The 20817-nt window shown below is 50.8% G+C and overlaps 1 protein-coding gene across 10 annotated transcripts in view; it reads right to left on the reverse strand.

Annotated features, from left to right (window-relative positions):
- EPB41L4B (erythrocyte membrane protein band 4.1 like 4B) overlaps positions 1–20081 on the reverse strand; it is a 140813-nt gene extending 120732 nt beyond the window's left edge. For all 10 annotated transcript variants that reach the window (XM_065946957.1, XM_065946956.1, XM_065946960.1 and 7 more), the window contains exon 1: positions 19699–20081. In XM_065946957.1, coding sequence (XP_065803029.1) covers positions 19699–19998 — 300 coding nt within the window. In that variant the 5' untranslated portion in view covers positions 19999–20081. The remainder of the gene's footprint in view (positions 1–19698) is intronic.
- Between the last annotated feature and the right edge of the window lie 736 nt (positions 20082–20817).

Raw genomic sequence — 20817 nt, forward strand, 5'->3', positions numbered from 1 at the left:
CTGATCCCACTGGGCCCTCACACTGGCCTTGACTAAAACACAGCCTGGAGTGAATCCAGGCTTTACGGCACCTGGAAGTTTATACCACTTGGAGGTCCTCTTAAAGAAATAAAATGCAAAATAAATAAATAAATAAATACTACATTTGCAAACTTTAAAAAAAACACCAAGGACCCAGCCAGCACAGTATTAAGGCCTCTCCACACCACCATTCCACCCCCAGGTTATCAACCCTGCCAACCAGCTTCCCATCAACCCTACTCCTAGATCCAGCCCCCAGTCACTGGATTCCACATCCTCGAACTCCACTGCATCTGCCCCTCTGTCCAGGCCCAGCACCACACTAGTTCGGATCCATGATACAGCTAACAGCCTCATGACTGCCACCTTCAACCAGCCCTGAGCCAAACTCCGAGCATCCAGTGGTCCTAGCTCCCTTCTCATCAGTCACTCTGCTTCATCCTCTCCTGAGCTGCATTCTGCTTCCCAAACACATCTCCCTCACGTCCTCCTCAATAAGCCTGGTCAGTCCTCTGTCCAGAGTCAAAGCCCCCCCAGATGGAAATCGACCTCTCCCTCCAACGAACCCCCAAGGCTTCAGCTCTCTGGCTCTGATGATACGCCCAAGTCATTCTGCGGGGTACTAAGGTGACCTGAGAAGCAAAATGAGGTGGCAGAGCTCCCACAGGTCAAAAGAGCAAATGCAACTTGCTGGGCTCAGCCATCCCCTCCGCCAAATGGGGATGACGGCACTGCACTGCTGAGCGGTGTGGACCAGACAAGGATTAAGTGAGACGAAGGCTGGGCACACACTTGAAGACCCAGTGTTCTCAGCAGGATATGAGGACCTGGGACCCGCCTCGGATCTATCACGAACCGTAAACCCCCCAGTAAGAGGCCATCTCATACCACAGTCATTTCAGACCTTCCTCTACCAGGGGCCAGCTGCTCCCCTGGCTGCAAAGATGAGATTTGCCTTCCTTCCCATGGTGAGGTCCAGATCATCCCAAGTTTTTCTCCAAATATAAGAGGAAGTAAAGTGTAATGATTAAGAACACATTTTACCCCACAATTAAAAAAAAAAAAGAGTATATGGAGTGTGATGTAATTTTTGTTGAAAGAAACTACTTTTTATCCATTATTAGCAAAAAGGTGGTAGGGATACCACCAAAATGTAAATGAAGTGATGATGTCTTATTGGAGGTATGATATGACTTTTATTTGGTATTTTTTAATTGGTAATTCCTAAAAATTTAAAAATAAACAGCATGCTTTAAAGTACAGAGCTGCAACATCACTCATTATTAGAGAAATGCAAATCAAAACCACAATGAGATACCATTACACGCCAGTCAGGATGGCTGCTATCCAAAAGTCTACAAGCAATAAATGCTGGAGAGGGTGTGGAGAAAAGGGAACCCTCTTACACTGTTGGTGGGAATGCAAACTAGTACAGCCACTATGGAAAACAGTGTGGAGATTTCTTAAAAAACTGGAAATAGAACTGCCATATGACCCAGCAATACCACTTCTGGGCATACACACCGAGGAAACCAGATCTGAAAGAGACACGTGCACCCCAATGTTCATCGCAGCACTGTTTATAATAGCCAGGACATGGAAGCAGCCTAGATGCCCATCCGCAGATGAATGGATAAGGAAGCTGTGGTACATATACACCATGGAATATTACTCAGCCGTTAAAAAGAATTCATTTGAATCAGTTCTAATGAGATGGACGAAACTGGAGCCCATTATACAGAGTGAAGTAAGCCAGAAAGATAAAGAACATTACAGCATACTAACACATATATACGGAATTTAGAAAGATGGTAACGATAACCCTATATGCAAAACAGAAAAAGAAACACAGAAGTACAGAACAGACTTTTGAACTCCGTGGGAGAAGGTGAGGGTGGGATGTTTCAAAAGAACAGCATGTATATTATCTATGGTGAATCAGATCACTAGCCCAGGTGGGATGCATGAGACGAGTGCTCGGGCCTGGTGCACTGGGAGGACCCAGAGGAGTCGGGTGGAGAGGGAGGTGGGAGGGGGGATCGGGATGGGGAATACGTGTAACTCAATGGCTGATTCGTGTCAATGTATGACAAAACCCACTGAAATGTTGTGAAGTAATTGGCCTCCAACTAATAAAATAAAATTAAAAAAATAAAAATAAAATAAAAAAAAAAAAACCAAAAAAAAAAATAAATAAATAAAGTACAGAGCTGGTATGACACGATAATATTTCTTTTTTATACAACCAGTATTTTCATTATTTTTCCCTGTTTTGCTTCCTAGGTAAGCAACTAGGCTACTTTGTTCTCAATGCTTCAGGAAAGGTATGTTATAACAACCACAGAAAATTAGATAAAAAAAACAAAGATGCAGATGACAGATGCTGGAGCCACATTTCCCAGGTCCACCACACTCTAGTGGCAAGGCCACAGATGGGACATTAAATTGTTCTGCACATGTTTCGTCATCTGTGCAATAGGGCAGTGGCTTCCTTATAAAGTTTTTGTGAGAATTAACTGAGGAAGTATACATGAAGTGTTCAGAACTATGTCTGGCACTGGAAGAAAAGCTATGACCAATCTAGACAGCATATTAAAAAGCAGAGACATTACTTTGACAACAAAGGTCCATCTAGTCAAAGCTGTGGTTTTTCCAGTAGCCATGTAAGGATGCGAGAGTTGCACCACAAAGAAGATTGAGTGCTGAAGAAGTGATGCTTTCAAATTGTGGTTCTGGAGAAGACTCATGAGAGTCCCTTGGACTGCAAGGAGATCAAACCAGTCAATCCTAAAGGAAATCAGTGTTGAATATTCATTGGAAGGACTGATGCTGAAGCTAAAGCTCCAATACTTTGGCCACCTGATGTGAAGAACTGACTCATTGGAAAAGATCCTGATGCTGGGAAAGACTGAAGGCAAGAGGAGAAGGGGACAACAGAAGATAAGATGGTTGGAAGGCATCACCAACTTGACGGACATGAATTTGAGCAGGCTCCGGGAGTTGGTGATGAACAGGGAAGCATGGCGTGCTGCAATCCATGGAATTGCAAAGAGTTGGACACAACTTAATGACTGAACAACAGAGACCACTCCAAGTAAGCCAAGAACTTTGACTGCAGAATCCATCCCCCACAACCAGTTCTGTCCTGCAGCCCTTAAGCGGTATCTCTGGAGGTTTCTGCTGCTGGAGCTATATCACATGTTGTTCTTTTACTGTAGATTAATTCTGTCTTGAATTCTGTTTTTCTCCTTCAAATTCAACTTCGTAGGTTAAACTTATACATCTAACCTCTGAAGATCCAGGTCAAGAGCAGACAGAGCAGACACAAGCAGGACAGCAGAGGCTCCAAAACCATTTATGTGCTGCGTGTGCTCCAGCAGGCTGCTCACCCTCTGTGCCTCGATCTCCTTATACTGTAAAATGAGGATGTTAATAGGAACTATCTAACTCATAGGGTTGTAAGAAATCAGTGAGCCAAGCGATGTGAAGTGCTTAAATCATAATGTAAGTGGTCAATCTACTTTGAAAACATGCTATGTGAAAGCCAGACCCCAAAGGCCACACATTCTATATGACTCCATTTATATGAAATATCCAGAGTTGGCAAATCCACAGAGACAGAAAACGGGTTAGTGGCTGCCAGAGGCTGGGAGAGGGGAGAATGGAGGATGAATGCTTAATAGGTTCAGGGGTCATGACAAGGCTCTGGACCTAGACTGTGGTAAGGGTTGCCTAACACTGTGAGTGGATGGAATGGTTAAAACTTTATTTGCATCTCACCAAAATAATTAACTTATATGCAGAGTACATCATGAGAAACGCTGGGCTGGAGGAAGCACAAGCTGGAATCAAGATTGCTGGGAGAAATATCAATAACCTCAGATATGCAGATGACACCACCCTTATGGCAAAAGTGAAGAAGAACTAAAGAGCCTTTTGATGAAAGTAAAAGAGGAGAGTGAAAAAGTTGGCCTAAAGCTCAATATTCAGAAAACTAAGATCATGGCATCTGGTCCCATCACTTCATGGCAAATAGATGGGGAAACAGTGGTTGACTTTATTTTTCTGGGCTCCAAAATCACTGCAGACAGTAATTGCAGCCAAGAAATTAAAAGATGCTTACTCCTTGGAAGGAAAGTTATGACCAACCTAGACAGCATATTGAAAAGCAGAGACATTACTTTGTCAAAAAAGGTCCATCTAGTCAAGGTTATGGTTTTTCCAGTGGTCATGTATGGATGTGAGAGTTGGACTGTGAAGAAAGCTGAGCACAGAAGAATTGATGCTTTTGAACTGTGGTGTTGGAGAACTCTTGAAAGTCCCTTGGACTGCAAGGAGATGCAACCAGTCCATCCTAAAGGAGATCAGTCTTGGGTGTTCATTGGAAGGACTGATGTTGAAGCTGAAACTCCAGTACTTTGGCCACCTGATGCAAAGAGCTGACTCATTTGAAAAGACCCTGATGCTGAGAAGGATTGGGGGCAGGAGGAAAAGGGGACAACAGATGAGAGGATGAGATGAGGATGGCATCACCGACTCAATGGACATGGGTCTGGGTGAACTCTGGGAGTTGATGATGGACAGGGAGGCCTGGCGTGCTGCGGTTCATGGGGTCACAAAGAGTTGGACATGACTGAGCGACTCAACTGAACTGAAAATAAAAACTTTGCAAAACATTAAATCAATTTATTATTTTTGTAAGTAATATAAATAATTACAACTATTACTCAAATTACTACATGAACCACTAGTATGACATGGGATGTACTAAGTCCCCCAGAAAGCAAAACATGGGCGGGAATACTATGCAGTACAAGCAGGGTGGCGTTCGGGACAAGCTTCACAGACACGCTGGCATCTGAGACGGGTCCTGAGAGACAAGTGGACTCTTATGAGATAAGAATCAGCCAAGAAGAAAGGGAATGAACAGCAAAGGTACAAAGTGTGAGGGTGACAGCCTTGGGGAAGAACTGGGGAGACGGAAACGCAAAGTCTGAAAAGGGTTTTACATCCGGTGCCCTCACTTACTGTGGGATGTTGGGCAGAAACCTTGCTGCTGAACTTTCTACAAAACTGGAATGCCCACAGTTGTGTCACAGAGGTGCTACGAGGATTAAATAAAGCCACAAAAGGCGAAGCTTCATCCCAACCTAAAACACTGCACAAACGTAAGGGACGTGACTGTGCAGAGGACACGGCTTCTCAAACACGGCGGCACGTGGCATTCCACTGTGGACCGGGCCCTCCCGGGGTAGAGGCTGCGGGTGGAGCAGGGCTCCCTGGCAGAGCCAGGAAGTGACCAGTGACAGGGTGGAGGCTGGAACACAATACACAGCCCACCCGAGTGGCCAGACCATGGGATGCCTGGGAGGGGAGTGGGTCCTCTAACCTTGACATCCTTAGCACACTGACCCTGGGCTACCAAGGCAACAGGATGGGCCAGGAGATGCGCAGTGTGAATCAGTTACAATTCCACTTCCCGCCCCAAATGAGCTCCTTAGAGGCAGGGCCCACATTTTTGATCATATTCCTTGCATGGGGCCTTACACACACTAGTTGATCTCTGTTTTTGTATTTTGATCTCATGTTTTGTTGTGTGTGTGTTGTTTTTAAATTTTTATTTTGTATTGGAGTATAGCCGATTTACAACGCTGTGTTAGTTTTAGGGGCACAGCAAAATGCTTTAGTTATATACACACATATAGCTATTCTTTTTCAGATTCTATTCCCCATACAGGTCAACACAGATATTGAGTAAAGTTCCCAGTGTTATACAGTGGGTCCTTGTTGATGATCTGTTTTATATAAAGTACTGTGCATATGTTAACCCCAACCTCCTGATCTATCCCGCCCCCCACCTTTACCCGTAAGTTTGTTTTCTAAGTTTATGAGTCTCATCCTGCTTTGTAAATAAGATCACTGGTATCACTTTTTACTGTAGTTTTTAACAAAAAATCAAACAGATGGAATAAAGCAGAGCCAGTCAGTAAACAGAATGAACTTCGGCTCTCTCAAAAACTCATCTGTGGGGCACTGCTCATCCTGTGAAGTGAGTTAACAAGATAAATGACACATGACAGTAACCCAAGTACACGCAATGCTTCTCTTCTCTTCTGAAGACAGCACATAATTTTTGCATTTTTCTTCGGAAGTCTCTTTAATGAAGAGGAGCTCTCGCCATAGCTTTGAGAACAAAGCTAAATGCTTCTGGACTTCAAAGCAAAGTCAGTCAGTCCTGTGTAGAATACTGAAGCATCCCGAATAAATGCTTCTGACCTTGGACTGCCTGGCTCCCGCTGAAACATCCCACGTACAGATTCCCTCTTCTCAGCTCCCTCCCTCCAGTCCCCCTGGGATCAGCCTCTCCAGCCTGCGACAGGAGACAGGAGCCTTCTCCAGCCCCTGAGCCCCTCCCTGGACTCTGGCCCCCACTGTCACTGCCCCCCAGTACAGACTGCAGCTCACTAGGCAGGCGGCTTGGGCCTTGGGCTCCAGCAGACAGGAGCCATCAAAGGACTGGGATGACCTTCCAGGGAATGCTGTGGGTTAATAACTAACCCTCATGCACCTTTACAGTGTATCGGGCTTTCCTGGATGAAGCCCACGCCTGTTTCACAGGCAGATGCCGGAGCGGGCAGTTTCTTCTGGGCCCTGGGGAGAACCACGGTTAGTTTGGGAACAGGAAGGGGGGACCTCGGAGAGGCAGGTCTACCGCTGTCATTGGGCCATTGAGAGGAGGAGCCCGGAGGTGCGAGCAGGAAACTGCTCTTATTACATGCTAATTACTGCTCATTTGCCACAGGTGAACAGCAGCTGGCTGTAGAGCAGCAGGCGTGCTCCAAGGCAAAGACCTGCCACCCCAGAATGGCGCTCTGGACCACGTGGCTTTCAAGTGTTTCTTTAGGAGTAAAACCGAGTGGTTCCCGCTGCCCTGCCATCCGCCCTGCCTCCTTTCTCTCTGCAGTGTTCAAGTTCATTGACTCTGCTCCTTAAAATGTCTGCGGGCACCTCTGGCCAGGAGATGGAGAGAAAGGACTTTCGGGGTGGGGGTAGGGAGCAGTGGGGGTGAGGGGGGGTGTTCCGGAAGAATGTAAAGGAACACAAACCGAAGTAAGTTACAGAAAAAGAGAACCTCAAGGTCAAGTGTTGGTCACTCACTCGTGTCCGACTCTTTGCAACCCCATGGGCTGTAACCTACCAGGCTCCTCTGTCCAGGCAAGAATACTGGGGTGGGTTGCCATTCCCTTCTCCAGAGGATCTTCCCCACCCAGGGATCAAACCCTGGTCTCCTGCATTGCAGGCAGATTCTTTACTGTCTAAGCACCAGGGGAGACATTCAAAACTACAGTTATGGGGCTGATGAAGAACCAGAAGAAAAAGATACTCTTTTAATCAAATCTACTGAACACTTCTCAAAGATGAGGAATCTAGAGCTTTTCAAAGAAGCAACATCCAATGAAAGATAGGATAACTAGGCTCACAGACAGGGGCTGAACAGGGGCAGGAATCTTGCAAGCATTATCTTGAGCCTCAGAGCCTTTGAATATGCTGACCTGGCCACCGGAGAGCTGTTCTCCACTGTCCTCAGAACTCGAAGTTTCCTCTCTGAAATTTTCTGGTTGCCCATCTTTTCCCTCCCAATTCTCCCACCTTAGCCCTTCCTTTAAGCTTATTTGAATTTCCCCAGGGCACTTTTCACACCAGGTGTAATGACTTGTCTCCACTCAAGCTTCTCAAGGACAAGGAACTTGCCTCACTGTTATCTGCGTGCTGAGTCAGATGCTTTAAGTGATGCTTGTACCAACTGTACCTCAGGGGAACCAAATGTTGAGGATGCCATCGAGGAAATCCACAGTGGCAAACTCTAAGACAGATGGCCCAACTCCTTCAACAAATGGGGAAGAAAAGGAGGGGAGAAGGGAAAACTCCAGATGAAGAGCTTTAGCTAAATTGTGGGGCAGAGAAAAAGGAGATAATGTTGGTCAAAGTATACAAACTTTCAGTTGTAAGATAAATAAGTTCTGGGATCTAAATGACAGTGTGATGATGCAACAGTTAATTATAATGTAGAGTATACCTGAAATCTGCCAAGATACACACACAAATGGTGACCGGAGAAGTGATGGATATGTTAATTACCTCGATGTGCAGTAACCATTTCACAATGCAGCGTATATCAAATCAACATGCTTTACATCTCAAATAGCATTTTTATTTGTCAATTATGCTTCAATAAAGCAAGGGAAAATAACATTTCAAAAAATTCTTAAAGAGTTTTAGATAGATTATCAACCAAACATATTCAAAGGACCTTGGTGTGACAACCAGGCAGGAAAATGTGAACACTGACCATATATCCGAGACTAAAAGACAACTATTAATTATTTTTACGTGTTGTGATACTATTGTGAATATTTTTTAGAAAACACAGCCCTTATCTTTTAGATAACTGGGATTTTGTTCTGGAAATTTTTTTAAAAAGAATCAGGAAGGAACAGATATAAGAATACAAATGAAAAGACAGGGGCCACATTGATAAGTGATGAAGTTTAACAGTGGGTACTTAGGTTATGTTCGCTATATGATGGGTACTTGGGGTTCTCTCTGCTTTTGACTGCACTTAACATTTATAAATAAATAATTAATTAATTATTAAAAATGAATAGAAACTGGAAGGAAAGCAGGCAGAACTGAATGAAGACTACACATCCCACAACTGCTCACCAGCAGCCACAGACTCCAGCTAATTCACAGCGAAACGGAAGACAGAACGTTCACTTCCACTTCGGGAGGAAAGGCAAGGAGGACTTACATGGGAGTGTTCTCCCTTGTTCCACTGAGTTGAGCTCAGAAGAGGAAGAGGGTGTGGGAGACAACCTCATCAAGGCCAGCAGGGCAAGGAGCCGAACACAATGAGAAAAATATAACTCAACTAAAAACCAGGCAAACATCGCAGAACATAGCATACCGGGAGGAAGTACATTCATGGTCCATAAACACAGGCAAAGATCCTCAACTCATCTGCAACTGGGAAAAAGTGAAGACTACAGTTGAGTTCCCACTAACTCCCGCAAGACTGATAAAATCAAACAGAAAAGCTGCCCAACGCCCAGGGCTGAAGAAAGGATCAGCAGACGCTTTTATGTACTGCAGGGACTCTGGAAAACAATTTCATATGATCTTAAAAGGCCCTGCCTGCTGCCCTCCCGGTGACGGGTGCATACCCAGGAGAGATGCTGGCTTGCAAACGTGCACCAGGAGACCAATTTCAGGAGGTTCAAAGCGCCATTTTTTTCCCTAATAGCTCCAAACTGAAAACATCCCAAATGTCCACCGACAAAGGATAAATATATTCGGGTATATTCATGCAGCACAGCAAGAAGTCCAGCCATCTCATCAATATGGATAAACCTCACAGACACAATATTGAGTGAAAAATCCATTTACTATAAAGTTCACAAACATGCAGGACGAACAGTCTATCTTTTAGGGAAACATACACATGAGGCAAACCCATCAAAGAAGGAATGAAACAAATTTCAGGGGTGGGGAGAAGGGAAGGTGATTTGGGAGGAACACTGGTGGGGGATTAACGGCACTGGTGAGACTGTGCTTAAGCTGGGTGGTAGGTACACAGATGACTGTTACATTACTTAATTTTTTTAGTATGTATTTATTTACCTATTTGGCAGCACGGGTCTTAGTTGCGACACATGGGATTGTCCATCTTCGCTGCAGGACATGGGGGATCTTTAGTTGCAGCACATGGGATCTAGTTTCCCGACCGGGGATGGAACCTGGGCCCCCTGCACTGGGAGTGTGGAGTGTTAGCCACTGGACCCCCAGGGAAGTCCCTACTTTTCCTTAAAACCAGTCATATTACAGATACTCTGTCGTATCTGTATTTCATCATTAAAAGATTTAAATACTGGCTGGACAGAGGACTTGCCAACACTGAGCAACTCCGACAAAAGGCCAGACAACCCAGGAGAAGGATCAGCATGAAAAGGAAGAGCCCCAGGTGAGAGGAGCCAGGATGCCAAGAACAAAATCCGGAGCGGCAGAGGGGCGGGTGGGGGACATCCAAGTCTCTGAGGGCGGTGCCATCCGTGAACGGCAGGGCGGGGTTAGGAAGGCCCAGACATGAAGGGAAGTGCGTAACTCGGATGCATCGGTCAACAAACTGCGTGTCTGCACACCGGAACACCGTTCAGCCTTAAAATGACCCACACCCACCGGGATGGACCTTGAAGACAGTATGCTAAGTGACAGAAGCCAGACACAAACGGACAAGGACTGCAGGACTCCACTTGCGGGAGGCAGCTGGAGGAGTCAGACTCAGAGAGACAGAAAGCGGACTAGAGGCTGCCAGGGGCTGCGGGGAAGTGGGAACGGGGAGATCGAGTTTACTGGGCATGGTTTTAGTTTGGGGTGATGAAAGTGTTCTGGAGATGAAAAGTGGTGATCCTGCACAGCAATGTACATGTACTTTGAAGTGTACACCTAAAGATGGTTAAAATGGTACATTCTATGCTACTAACGTAGCATCACAATCTTAAAAATGCATATTTCAAAGAAGTTGCAGCTGAGCAGCAAGCTGGAAGGATAAAGGAGAGATGCTACCAGGCCTACCTCAAGCCACTTGAGCACACATAAGACACGGCACAGATGACAACAGCATTCAGGCATGAAGTGGGCATGGAAGGGACACCCCAGAGCCGAGGGAGGCTGACCCTGCAGGCACCCGAGGAACCAGGCGGTCCACAGCCCCCTGGCAGGGCCAGCCTCCCCGGGCGATTCTGCCCCTGGGACCCGGCTCAGCGCTGGGAAGCAAAGTCGCTCCAGATGACCCCCATGGGGTGGCACAGGGCCCTGGGGATATCACCCTCCCGTTCACAACTTCTAGAAGGAAATGCTGGGCACTCAGACAACAGTGACACTGGGGGAAAGGACCTACAAAACATACTGAGAAATGGTAGCCAGAACCCGAATGCCAGAGATGCTGCAAAGCAAAGAGGCTGAGCAAAGACAGGGCAATTTACGGCATGACATTCTAACCTGTCAAATTACAAAGGATTCTGACCTTCCCTGGGAGCTCAGGAGAGCACACCTTTCACGGGCGAGGAGTAGAGCACTAAAGAATGGGTCAGGAAACCCAGATTCAATTCTGGCTCCACCCTACTTACAGCTGAGTGGCCTTGAGACCTGCATAAAAGGGATAATAACACCTTCCCAGATGGTAGCAATTAAGGGAAGTAACAGATTCTGCGAACCTGGGGGGTAGGCGAGCCTAACAGGCAAGATACCAGGTGCTCTGTGTGACAACCTTCAACCCCAAGAGACAGGTAGGAACAGGTATTATTACACACACACAGGTATTATTACACACACACACTTCTTTAAGTAATTCAGAATAAGCCAAAAAGAGGGCACCAAACTGGGTGAAAAGTATGTCTGGAAGGCTTGGATAAGAGGAAAAAAGTTTTTTTTTAATAAAAAAAGTATATAAAAGGTTGCACACGTTTATAAACATGTATACAAAAGCACAAAGATTGAAGGGAGCGGTGAAACCAACCAGTTGCTATGCAGCAGGATGGGAATATGTAAAATGTTTCTCTCTGTGATAATTTTAGTGTTGTTCTATTAAACACTTTTTTAAAATGTAGCCTATTTCCAAACTCCCTGTTGAAGAATTATGGGCCTCAAACCAGAAGGCTCTCTGGTTTGAAACCACACTCACCCAGTATGACTTACAGGTGTGAATCCCATGCATGGGAACCCCAAATGGCCTGGAAAGGGGGCCACCGTTCTGAGACTCAGGGTCCCCATCAACCCTGGGGCAGGCTCCTCCCACCCCCCCACTCCTCCCAGGCCCGGTCCTGGTCAGACGACCTTCCCCAGACACAAACCTCCTTTAGCCTGAGGCTAGACTCTGCCTTAACATGTGACACCAGTGGGGTTTTTTAATCAGTCTGCTGGGCCCTGATTCTCCCCTCTCACAAATAAGGTATAACAACAGTAACCACCGAAAGAGGTTTGGTGAGGATTCACAGTCACTTAAGCACTTAGCACAGAACCAGCACCCTGTGATCCCCTGACTCTTATCAGCCTGAGACCCTCCTCTGTGCTTCAGAGGTTGCTCACTCACTCCTTCTAGAGTTGGGGGCTCAGCCGGCGCTCACAATCATCCCTAACCACAAGGAGCTGGAAGCCCAGCCAGTGGGGTTCCCCACTCCCATCCCTGCATCTGCACCTGCTGCTTCATCCACTGCAACGCCTCCTGAGCAACTCTTAACAGCAGAACCTCCTAGGCAAACCTTCTGGACCACTCAGTGTCCCTCGGGGCATCGAACCTTCTCCCAGTCCAGCGCACGGTTCCAGCACTCACCCCCTCACCACCCCTCGTGGGGTTCCGAGTCATCTCCTGACACTGTCTCCCCCCTTCTAGACTGGAACTCTCTCCCCCGTCCTGCACCCCTCCCAATGCTTCATGCAGGCTAAGTGCACAACCAGCCTTGGGTGACTGAAGAAAACACGGTGGCCAAACAAAAACATCGTGGGAAACAAAAATAAGCCAGAAATTAAAATCAAGAGGGACTAGTGAGATACATCCACTGTCGAGAGAAGCCGAAAAGGCTGCAGAATGAGATGAGAGGCCCTGGGGCAGAGGAGGCAGCCCTGGGATGTTGCAGGATGACCCACCCACCTATGCCAGATCAGCGCCAGCTGGGAGCAGGGCCTGAGCTCCCTGGGCAGCTTGAGAGCCTCCCCAAAGCAGGTGTTCAGAACACAAGCTCTCAGATCCAAGGGGAGTCTGTGGCCACATCAACAGGACCGCTAAGCTGCCAGAAAGCAGAGGTGATTGGTGGCGAAGGGCTCCAAGGATGAGGACCCCACTCCTTAGCCAGGCATGAGGTAGCGTACAGCTCAGATGGCCACAGGGAGCTCCCCGCCCCAGCTAAGGACCCCAGGGGCTGGAAAGCAGTGGGGGCAGAAGGGCCCTACCCTAAAGAGGCCCAGACTTGGGGTCTAGATCCCTATTCAACTGTGCTGTGGAGGTGGGGAAAGAGACTTTACTGTTATCAACCCATATAAATTCATCATTTTAAATAACACATTCAGAACTAAAAACAAAGAGAAAAGTACAGATGGACACACACACACCCCCCCCACAGTTTTAAAAGTGGTTATCTCTGATGAGATTGTAGATGTTTTTAACTTCTCCTCCATCTCTATATTTTCTAATCTTTCTGCTGCCAACGTGTTCTCCTGTGAAATGCAAGTGGGGGAGGAAAAACACATGCCAACCACCAAAAAAAAAAAAAAAAACAAGACCCACCAAGATGAATCAGCAGCTGACCCTGCCCGCAGGCAGCTGCCATGGGCCCAAGGAGGAAGCCCCAGTGCAAAGAACCAGATTCCTGCAGAAGAAATGCTCTAGGCCGCGTGGAGGAAGCTGGAGACAGGAGTCAGGCCAAGGAGAAGGATGGGACACGGGTTTTGAGGACAAGTTGTGGGCGGAGGATTTCTGCGGTGATGGAGTGGAGTTTTTTTTCTGAGCCCCTATGCAAGAATGTAGGAGAAAGGCTAACTCCCCGTATCACCGACCCGACCCCCACCACAATCTTTTGCTATTTCAGAATTAAACAGATTGGTGCCTTTATCCACCACAGCAGTGCACTAGGGACAGAACTCAACGAAGATTATGCACGTGAAAGCTCTTAGCCAGTTAATATTTGTTCTGTCCTGGACTTGCACAGGGTCACGTTCCTGGTGCTGGAGAGGCTGGCAGATACCGCCCCCCCCCGCCCCGGCATATTAACACCGACAATCCGGCAAGTGAGGAACCGGAGTTAGAGAGGGCACCTCTGTCCCACTTGGGATGGTCACCACTCGCCTCTCCTGCCCTCTCCCCTTCCCCACCTGCCCTCCTTTGAAAACAAAGGTTATGTTTTAAAAATACATAAACCCATGACCCACACAGTCATCCAAGGGCCCCCATGGCCTCATTCGCAGGCCAGGAGGGGTGGGAGCAGGTTAAGCCCTGGAGGGCCGCCTTGAGCCATTACCAGCCCTCAGGAGGAGGAAAAAGCAAGCCGCCTGAAGCCTGGGATAAGGCAGGGTGTCCAAGGCAGCGGGGACCTCGGGGGTGGGTGGAGACGAGGAGCTGCCTTCTCATGGGTCTCATGCAGTCCCCCATTTCTTCCCACACCTGAGAGTGAAGACACTCCTGTCCTCCAAGTTAGACCCCACTACTCACTTCCCCCACACTCAATCAACAGCCCCACCTCCAGGAACGCACAGCATTCAGCCCTTTCTCCACCCCAGGCCCTCATCACCCCTCACCTGGATTACTTCAACAACGAAACTGTCTCCAGAGAGGGAATGGTCCCCATTCCCTCTCCCAGCCCAGGCTTCACTCTGGGGTGGCAAAGATGGACTCCCTAAAGTGCCAGTGTGAGCCTGCCAAACCCCAGCCTGGAGGCTGCTGCCCCCATCCTCACTGTCTGGAGCCCTTTTTAATGCACAGGGCAGCTGCCCTCTGCTCTCACAGTTCAGAGCCTGCGGTTTGCAAAGGGTGTGAAGGGTCCACTGGGTTGCAATTGCATGCCCAAGGTACCGATTCAAAGTCCAGCTTCCTAGACTAATCAGAAATTCTGGAGGTGGGCTCTGCACAGCTAGCTGAACGGGACAAGAAAATCCCAGATGGACTCTTTGTGTACACTGAAGTTAGAGAACCCTTTTGCTGGAGTTCCCCATTGTTTAGGCAAACACCGAGAACATATCTGGCCCCCTGCCATGATGCTGTGTTAGGACTCGGGCCAGCCACCTTACTGCTGACCCTACACATCTCCAAAGGCGAGACTGGTTCCCAAAGATGCACCTGCCACCTCCTCACTGAATGACCAAGGGAGTCAATTTATATCCCCAGGCCTCTGTGTCCCATACATACAATGGGTGCATATGTGTTGTCTAGGGTCCCTTCTAGACAAACGATCTTCATGTTGTATCATGTATGTTCTGTTTGGTCTGAGGTTCCAGTCCTGCAGTTCTAAGAACCGGCATTTTTCTTTTTATTTGGGGGTGTAAGTCGGGGGTTGAAAAGTGAAAGTGTTAGTAGCTCAGTCCGACTCTTTGCAACCCCATGGGCTATAGCCCACCACGCTCCTCTGTCCATGGGATTCTCCAGGCAAGGACACTAGAGTGGGCTGCCCTTCCCTTCTCCAGGAGATCTTCCGGACCCAGGGACTGAACCTGGGTCTCCTGCACTGTAGATGGATTCATTATCATCTGAGCCACCAGGGAGTGGGGTGGGGGTGGGGTAGCACTCTTTTCTCATTCAAAGTGAAACTTTTAAAAAGCATCACTCTTACTACACCCAGCTTGCAATTTCTAATAAGGGAGAGCCAAGCAACCTTTAGCCTTCCTGGCACTTTTTTTTTTTTTTTTTTTGGCCAAGCCACGCAGCTTATGGGCTCTTAGTTCCCTGACCAGGGATCAAACCCAGGCCCTTGGCAGTGAAAGCGCAGAGTTCTAACCACTGGACCACCAGGGATTCCCACCCATTTTTTTTTTTTTAATGTTCATTTCTAGAAAATTTGCCAATCCTTTTCACAGGCCAAAGAGGAGGCACAGAGATGTGTGTAAGATGACAGCCTACCAGCAACCCTTCAGCACCCTGCTGCTTCCTAAGGCCTTTTCATAACCCTCCCATTTTAAAGACCAGAAAATCGAGGTTCAATGATGGCACAGTCAGACTGCACAACTCAAACATGCACGTTCCCACCCCGAAACCCTCCACGCTTGCCCTGCACCACCCAAGTCCACAGCGAGCTCAGAGACGGTGAGAGCAACTGCGCCAAACCCCCTACTGGCCTAGGAGGCATGCCCTGCAGGGCATGGGAGGGAGTGCTAACCAGCCAGCCACACCCCCTCCCGGCTCTCCACACAGAACTGCTGGAAGCCTGCGCATGCAGGGGAGGGGGGAGACGGGGCTGAGCAGCAGCCGCACGAGCAAAAGCGATGCCAGGGATTTAGTCAACAGAGAACTAATATGAGTCAACAGCGGGTGCTGCTGCCAAACAGACTAATGGGATCTTCAGCGGCATTAACAGAAGGGAAGAGTCTGGGGCAGGCCGGGGGAGTCCTGCCCTGCTCTGGCCAGACCACACCTGAGGGCTGGGCCTGGCAGGGGGGGCCTCGGAGGGGGATGCACCTTCTGAGCCAGCACCCAGGTTTCTGAAGAGGAGCGGCTCTGCGGGGGCACTCTGGTCTGTATGCGGGGCCAAGGCTTCCCCTGAGAGCTGGGTTGGCACAGGAAGCCCACTCCAGATTGTCCATTATAGATGGATTTTTCCCCCCAAAGATCCTGATGCACAGCAAAGGCTAAGAACACAGGTGTGCCAGAGAACAAGGCCCACCACCTGGGGAGAGGGGTTCCCGGCTCCATCAGGGGAGCATCACTGGAGAAGACAATTACATCTGCTTCTTCTTTTGTTATATATAACAGCGGGGCCGTGGCATGGCCAAGAAGTGGCTGACTCCCTGAAACAACAGAGGGTCTAAAAATGCATACAGGGCACTGGATTTGAGATCCTAGAGCCACAAGCATCAAAGTCTCCAGGAAGTCCTCCCGATTCATCCATCCCCAGCGCCCTATCTGGTGATCCTGTGAGCTCAGCATCACTTACAGTAAGAAGACACATGGCTACCTGTATTTCTCAAGGGCCTCAAGGCCACCTCTCATTCACCTTTGGGTCCACAGCCCAGCTGAAAACCAAGGTGCCCCAGCACAATCACACTGAGGGCTTTGTGTTTGAGGCACTTCTGGAACACGGGCATCCTGACTAGGGCTAATAAAACAGCTTATGACAATGCTTAAGCACGGTTAGTATGCTGAGCGAAGAATGCATGACGCTACCACCACCAGAGAGTTTTAATTACAAAAGAACCATAGTTAGCCTGGCAAGGGTGCTTTGTGCCTGTGCAAGTGACTGGAGACAGAAAATCCAGCTTATGGAGATGGCGGTCAAAGGTAAATCCGGTGTGCAAAGCCACAAAGCCATCCCAGAAGCGATAAAAACTCAGGAATGCAGGAGACGAGAATAATGACCGGTGGGACTAAATACCAAAAAAGGACAGCATAAAAAGTGAGCCTGGTGAAATGGGGCTGAGAAGGAGCACACATGCTTAGCTTCATGGAGACCGGGCTGCTTGGAGCTCATTCTGTAACTCTGAGAGCTAATTACTGGCCCTGAAACTCTGAAGATGACTGCAGGAGACTGCGTGATGCAGTTCTAACACTGAATAAATCTTTCAGTCAATGAGCTGTGCTCACTGGTGATTCTTCTCCATCTTTCCTCCCCAAGCGAGAGCACAGATGACCAAAGCCAGCATTTGCTCTAGACCTGTCTTTGGGTGGCGTATATACATATATGCATGTCTATATAAATAAAATGAGACGTTCACTAAATAACATCTTAAGGCATCCCATTGGACTTCCCTGATGATACAGTGGATAAGACTCCGTCCGCCAGTGCAAGGAACACAGGTTCAATCCCTGGTCTGGGAAGATCCCACATGCCGCCGAGCACCTAAACCCCTATGCCACAACTACTGAAGCCTGTGCGCCTAGAGCCTAGGCTCCGCAACAAGAGAAGCCACGGCAAGGAGAAGCCGGCATACTGCAAGTGACGAGTAGCCCCCTCCCCCCACTGCGCTCTCTGCAACTAGATAAAAACCCAAGCAGCAGGGAAGACCCAATGTAACCAAAAACAAGGAAATAAATATAAGAAAAAGGGGGGGGGGGGGGAATCTGCCATTGTAAGAAAACGGAGTGAATTCTTCTGTCAAGTAGCCTTTAATAAAGTGAAGAAACCTTGAAACCTTTAGGATGCAAAACCTGCTTCCCCCACGCTGGGCCAGAGCTCCACCAGCTGAGGTTAAGTCAGCCTTCGCATCCCAACCTGTTCATCTGGGTACCTGCTTGGATCTATTCACCACGCATGCATTTTTACTGGGTCTGCATTTTTCATCTCCGAAACACCACTTAAGCCTGTCGCAGAAACCTGACAGAAGCAATACATTTTATAAACGAATCATCTTGGGGGAACAGACAAGAAAATATCAGCAGTGAGCGTTGTCAAAGTTCCCAACCATTCCTTTCGCAGATCTGAGATGCAGAACGCGCCACATCCTCTCCACACACCAGCTGCCCGCTCCAGAAGCAACCCACTCACCTCTCCTCCACTCTGCTCGGCCCGCCCCCCTCCCCTCTTTCAAGCCTCCTCTCCCAGCTGAATAAAAAGCTGGAGAGCCCGGTCTTGGAAAAACAGTAACATTTTAATACTATTTTAAAGACAACTGCTCTGAGCCCTGGAATGTTGGCCCCTTTTCCATGAATAAAAAAGGTCCCCGAAGGGTATTATCGTAACAAAATGATATCCTATGGAGAGCTCCAGGAACCACAAAAATAAAATCGCCATAAACTGAAACTGTCTCAAAATTAAACCTAACACAAGGAAACATTAAACCGCAGGCCAGGCGGGCTCTGATGTTTCCATCTAAAACCCTTACAGGTTCCCAGCCAGTTCTCTCCTGATGTCCAATCTCCCCCACCCGAGAAGGTCTGAATGCTTTCTTTAGAAGTCCGGGTATGTTATTCCGCACCCCCGCGCCCCCGCGTGAAACCCTCGGGACGATCTGTAACATTCATCTAAAGCTCAACCGCTTCCGTGTCCTCAGTCACACCCAAAGATTCCCAAAGGCAGCGTCTGCCGCAACGCCGGGTGCACAGTAGGCGCCCCATTAATGGGCGGATTCGATCTGATCAGATCTGGCCCCTTGGGCTAGAAAGACCCGCTGCCGGCCGGACGCCCCGGCATGGACAGCAGCGCCAGCCGAGCTCTCCGCTGCAGGGGGCGGGGAGCAACCACCTGTGGGCGGGTGGCCCGGGCTGAGGCCGCGGCGCAGCCGCCCTGGGGTGCCTCCGCGGCTCCACTCACAGACCCCAGGGAAAGTCCGGCGCCCCAGGCCCGGGGACACCCCGGGGCCGCCTCCCAGCGGCCCGGAAGGGGCCTCCGCCGCTGCAAAGTCGACCCGATCAGCGAGAGTCGGTTCTCGAGTTAGCTCCCAAGTCGCCCAACCCCCTGTGAGGCAGCGGGCCAGAGGGGCTGTTTAGGATGGGATGAGGGGGTGGGGAGCGCCCAGATGGGGGCTGGAGAGAGCAGAAATACTCCCCTGACTCCCTCCCAAACTTGGGGCACCTGCCGGCCAGCAGGCGAGGGGGCTTCCCTCCCCTGCCTTCCCACCACGGCCTGGTGGCGAGTCAGTGGGGGCAAGCAGGCTACCCCGGGGCAGCCCCGCCTTGTTTTGACATTTTCTAAACGACAGCCCAGCACCAAGAAGGCCGCTGCAGGAACCCCAGGGACCGAAGGGGAACAGTCACCCCCAGGGGGCGGGGACTTGGGACTTGAGGGGGCGCGGGCCAGAGATGGGGCCCCCCGGAAGAGACCAGGATGGGGTGGCCCGAGAGGGAACCAGGACTAGGAGTGCGCGCAGAAGGGGGAGGGGACCCCGGAGAGGTACAAGGGGAGCGCCCCAGAGGGGCGCATCGGGGGAAGGGAACTGCCCCGCGGGCCCGGGGTGCCAGCGGCCCGGACCGGCTCCGTCACTCACCGGCAGGTCCACGCTCACTTCGGTACCGTCGAGCAGGAAGACGCGGCAGTACAGGGTGGCCTTGGAGGCTCCGGCGGCAGAGATGTGCACGGCCGCGCCGCCCGTGAGCAGGGGCCCGCCGCCGGCCGGGAACACGCTGCCCCCGGGCGCGGCGGGCAGCGTGGAGACAGCGGCGGCCGGGCCCCCCCGCGGGCCCCCGTCGCGCTCGTCCCCCAGCCCGGCGGCCCCGCGCCCTGCCGCGCCCCGCGCGTAGCGCTGCATGGAGCGGCGGCCAAAGGTCCGGCGCAGAAACCGCAGCATCCTGGCTGGGGGCGTCCCCTGCCTCCGCCCCCTGCGCCGCTGCCGCTGCGCCGCCGCCCGGGAGTGCCCCGCGACGCCGTCAGTGCCAGCGCCCGCCCGCGCCTCCTCCCGCCGGCTGCGGCCCGGGGCTCGCTCCCGCCGAGGCCGAGGCCGCGCTCCGGATGCCTGCGGGGCGCGCCGGCCCGGCCAGCGCCGACTGCGAGTGGCCGCGGGCGGGAGGGCGCGCTCGGGGCGGCCCGGCCGCCGTCCCGCCGCCGCCTCCGCCGCCACGCGCTCTGCCGGGCCGGCGGCCTGCGCTCGCGGCCGAGGGGCCGCTCCCGACGGCCGGCCGCTGGCGGCCCGGGGGGCTGCGGGGGGCGCGGGGGCGGGCTGCCGGCTGCTCCCGCGCCGCGAGCCGGCCGAGGGCCAGCCGGAGCAGAGCGCCTGCGTGCTCCTGGCGCGCTCGCTCCCACTCGCCGCGCCCGGGCCCGAGGAGGCCCCGCCGAGTACCCGCTCCCCAGGCGCCTTTTCCTGCGCCCGCAGCCCCCGCCTCCCACCTGGGAGGCTGCACCTCCAGCCGCCGCTGCCGCCGCCGCCGCCGCCGCCGCCGGGACTGCAGCACGCCCTCCTCCCTCGGGGCTGCGCCGGGTATTTGCAAACCGAGTCTGTGCTGCCCCCTGCCGGCCCGAGCGCCCCCTGCTGCTGTAGGTGTGCTCACGTGTGTACACGTAGGTGAGCACACACGTGTTTCCGGCGCCCCGAGCCCTGAAGACGCCCGAGAGTCTCCCCTTGCCTCGTTTGTAAACCCGAGCTGCATGCCTTCAGGGGAGCCATGCCCAA

The sequence above is a fragment of the Muntiacus reevesi genome, chromosome 10 (assembly GCF_963930625.1).
Source record: "Muntiacus reevesi chromosome 10, mMunRee1.1, whole genome shotgun sequence".
NCBI lineage: Eukaryota > Metazoa > Chordata > Mammalia > Artiodactyla > Cervidae > Muntiacus > Muntiacus reevesi.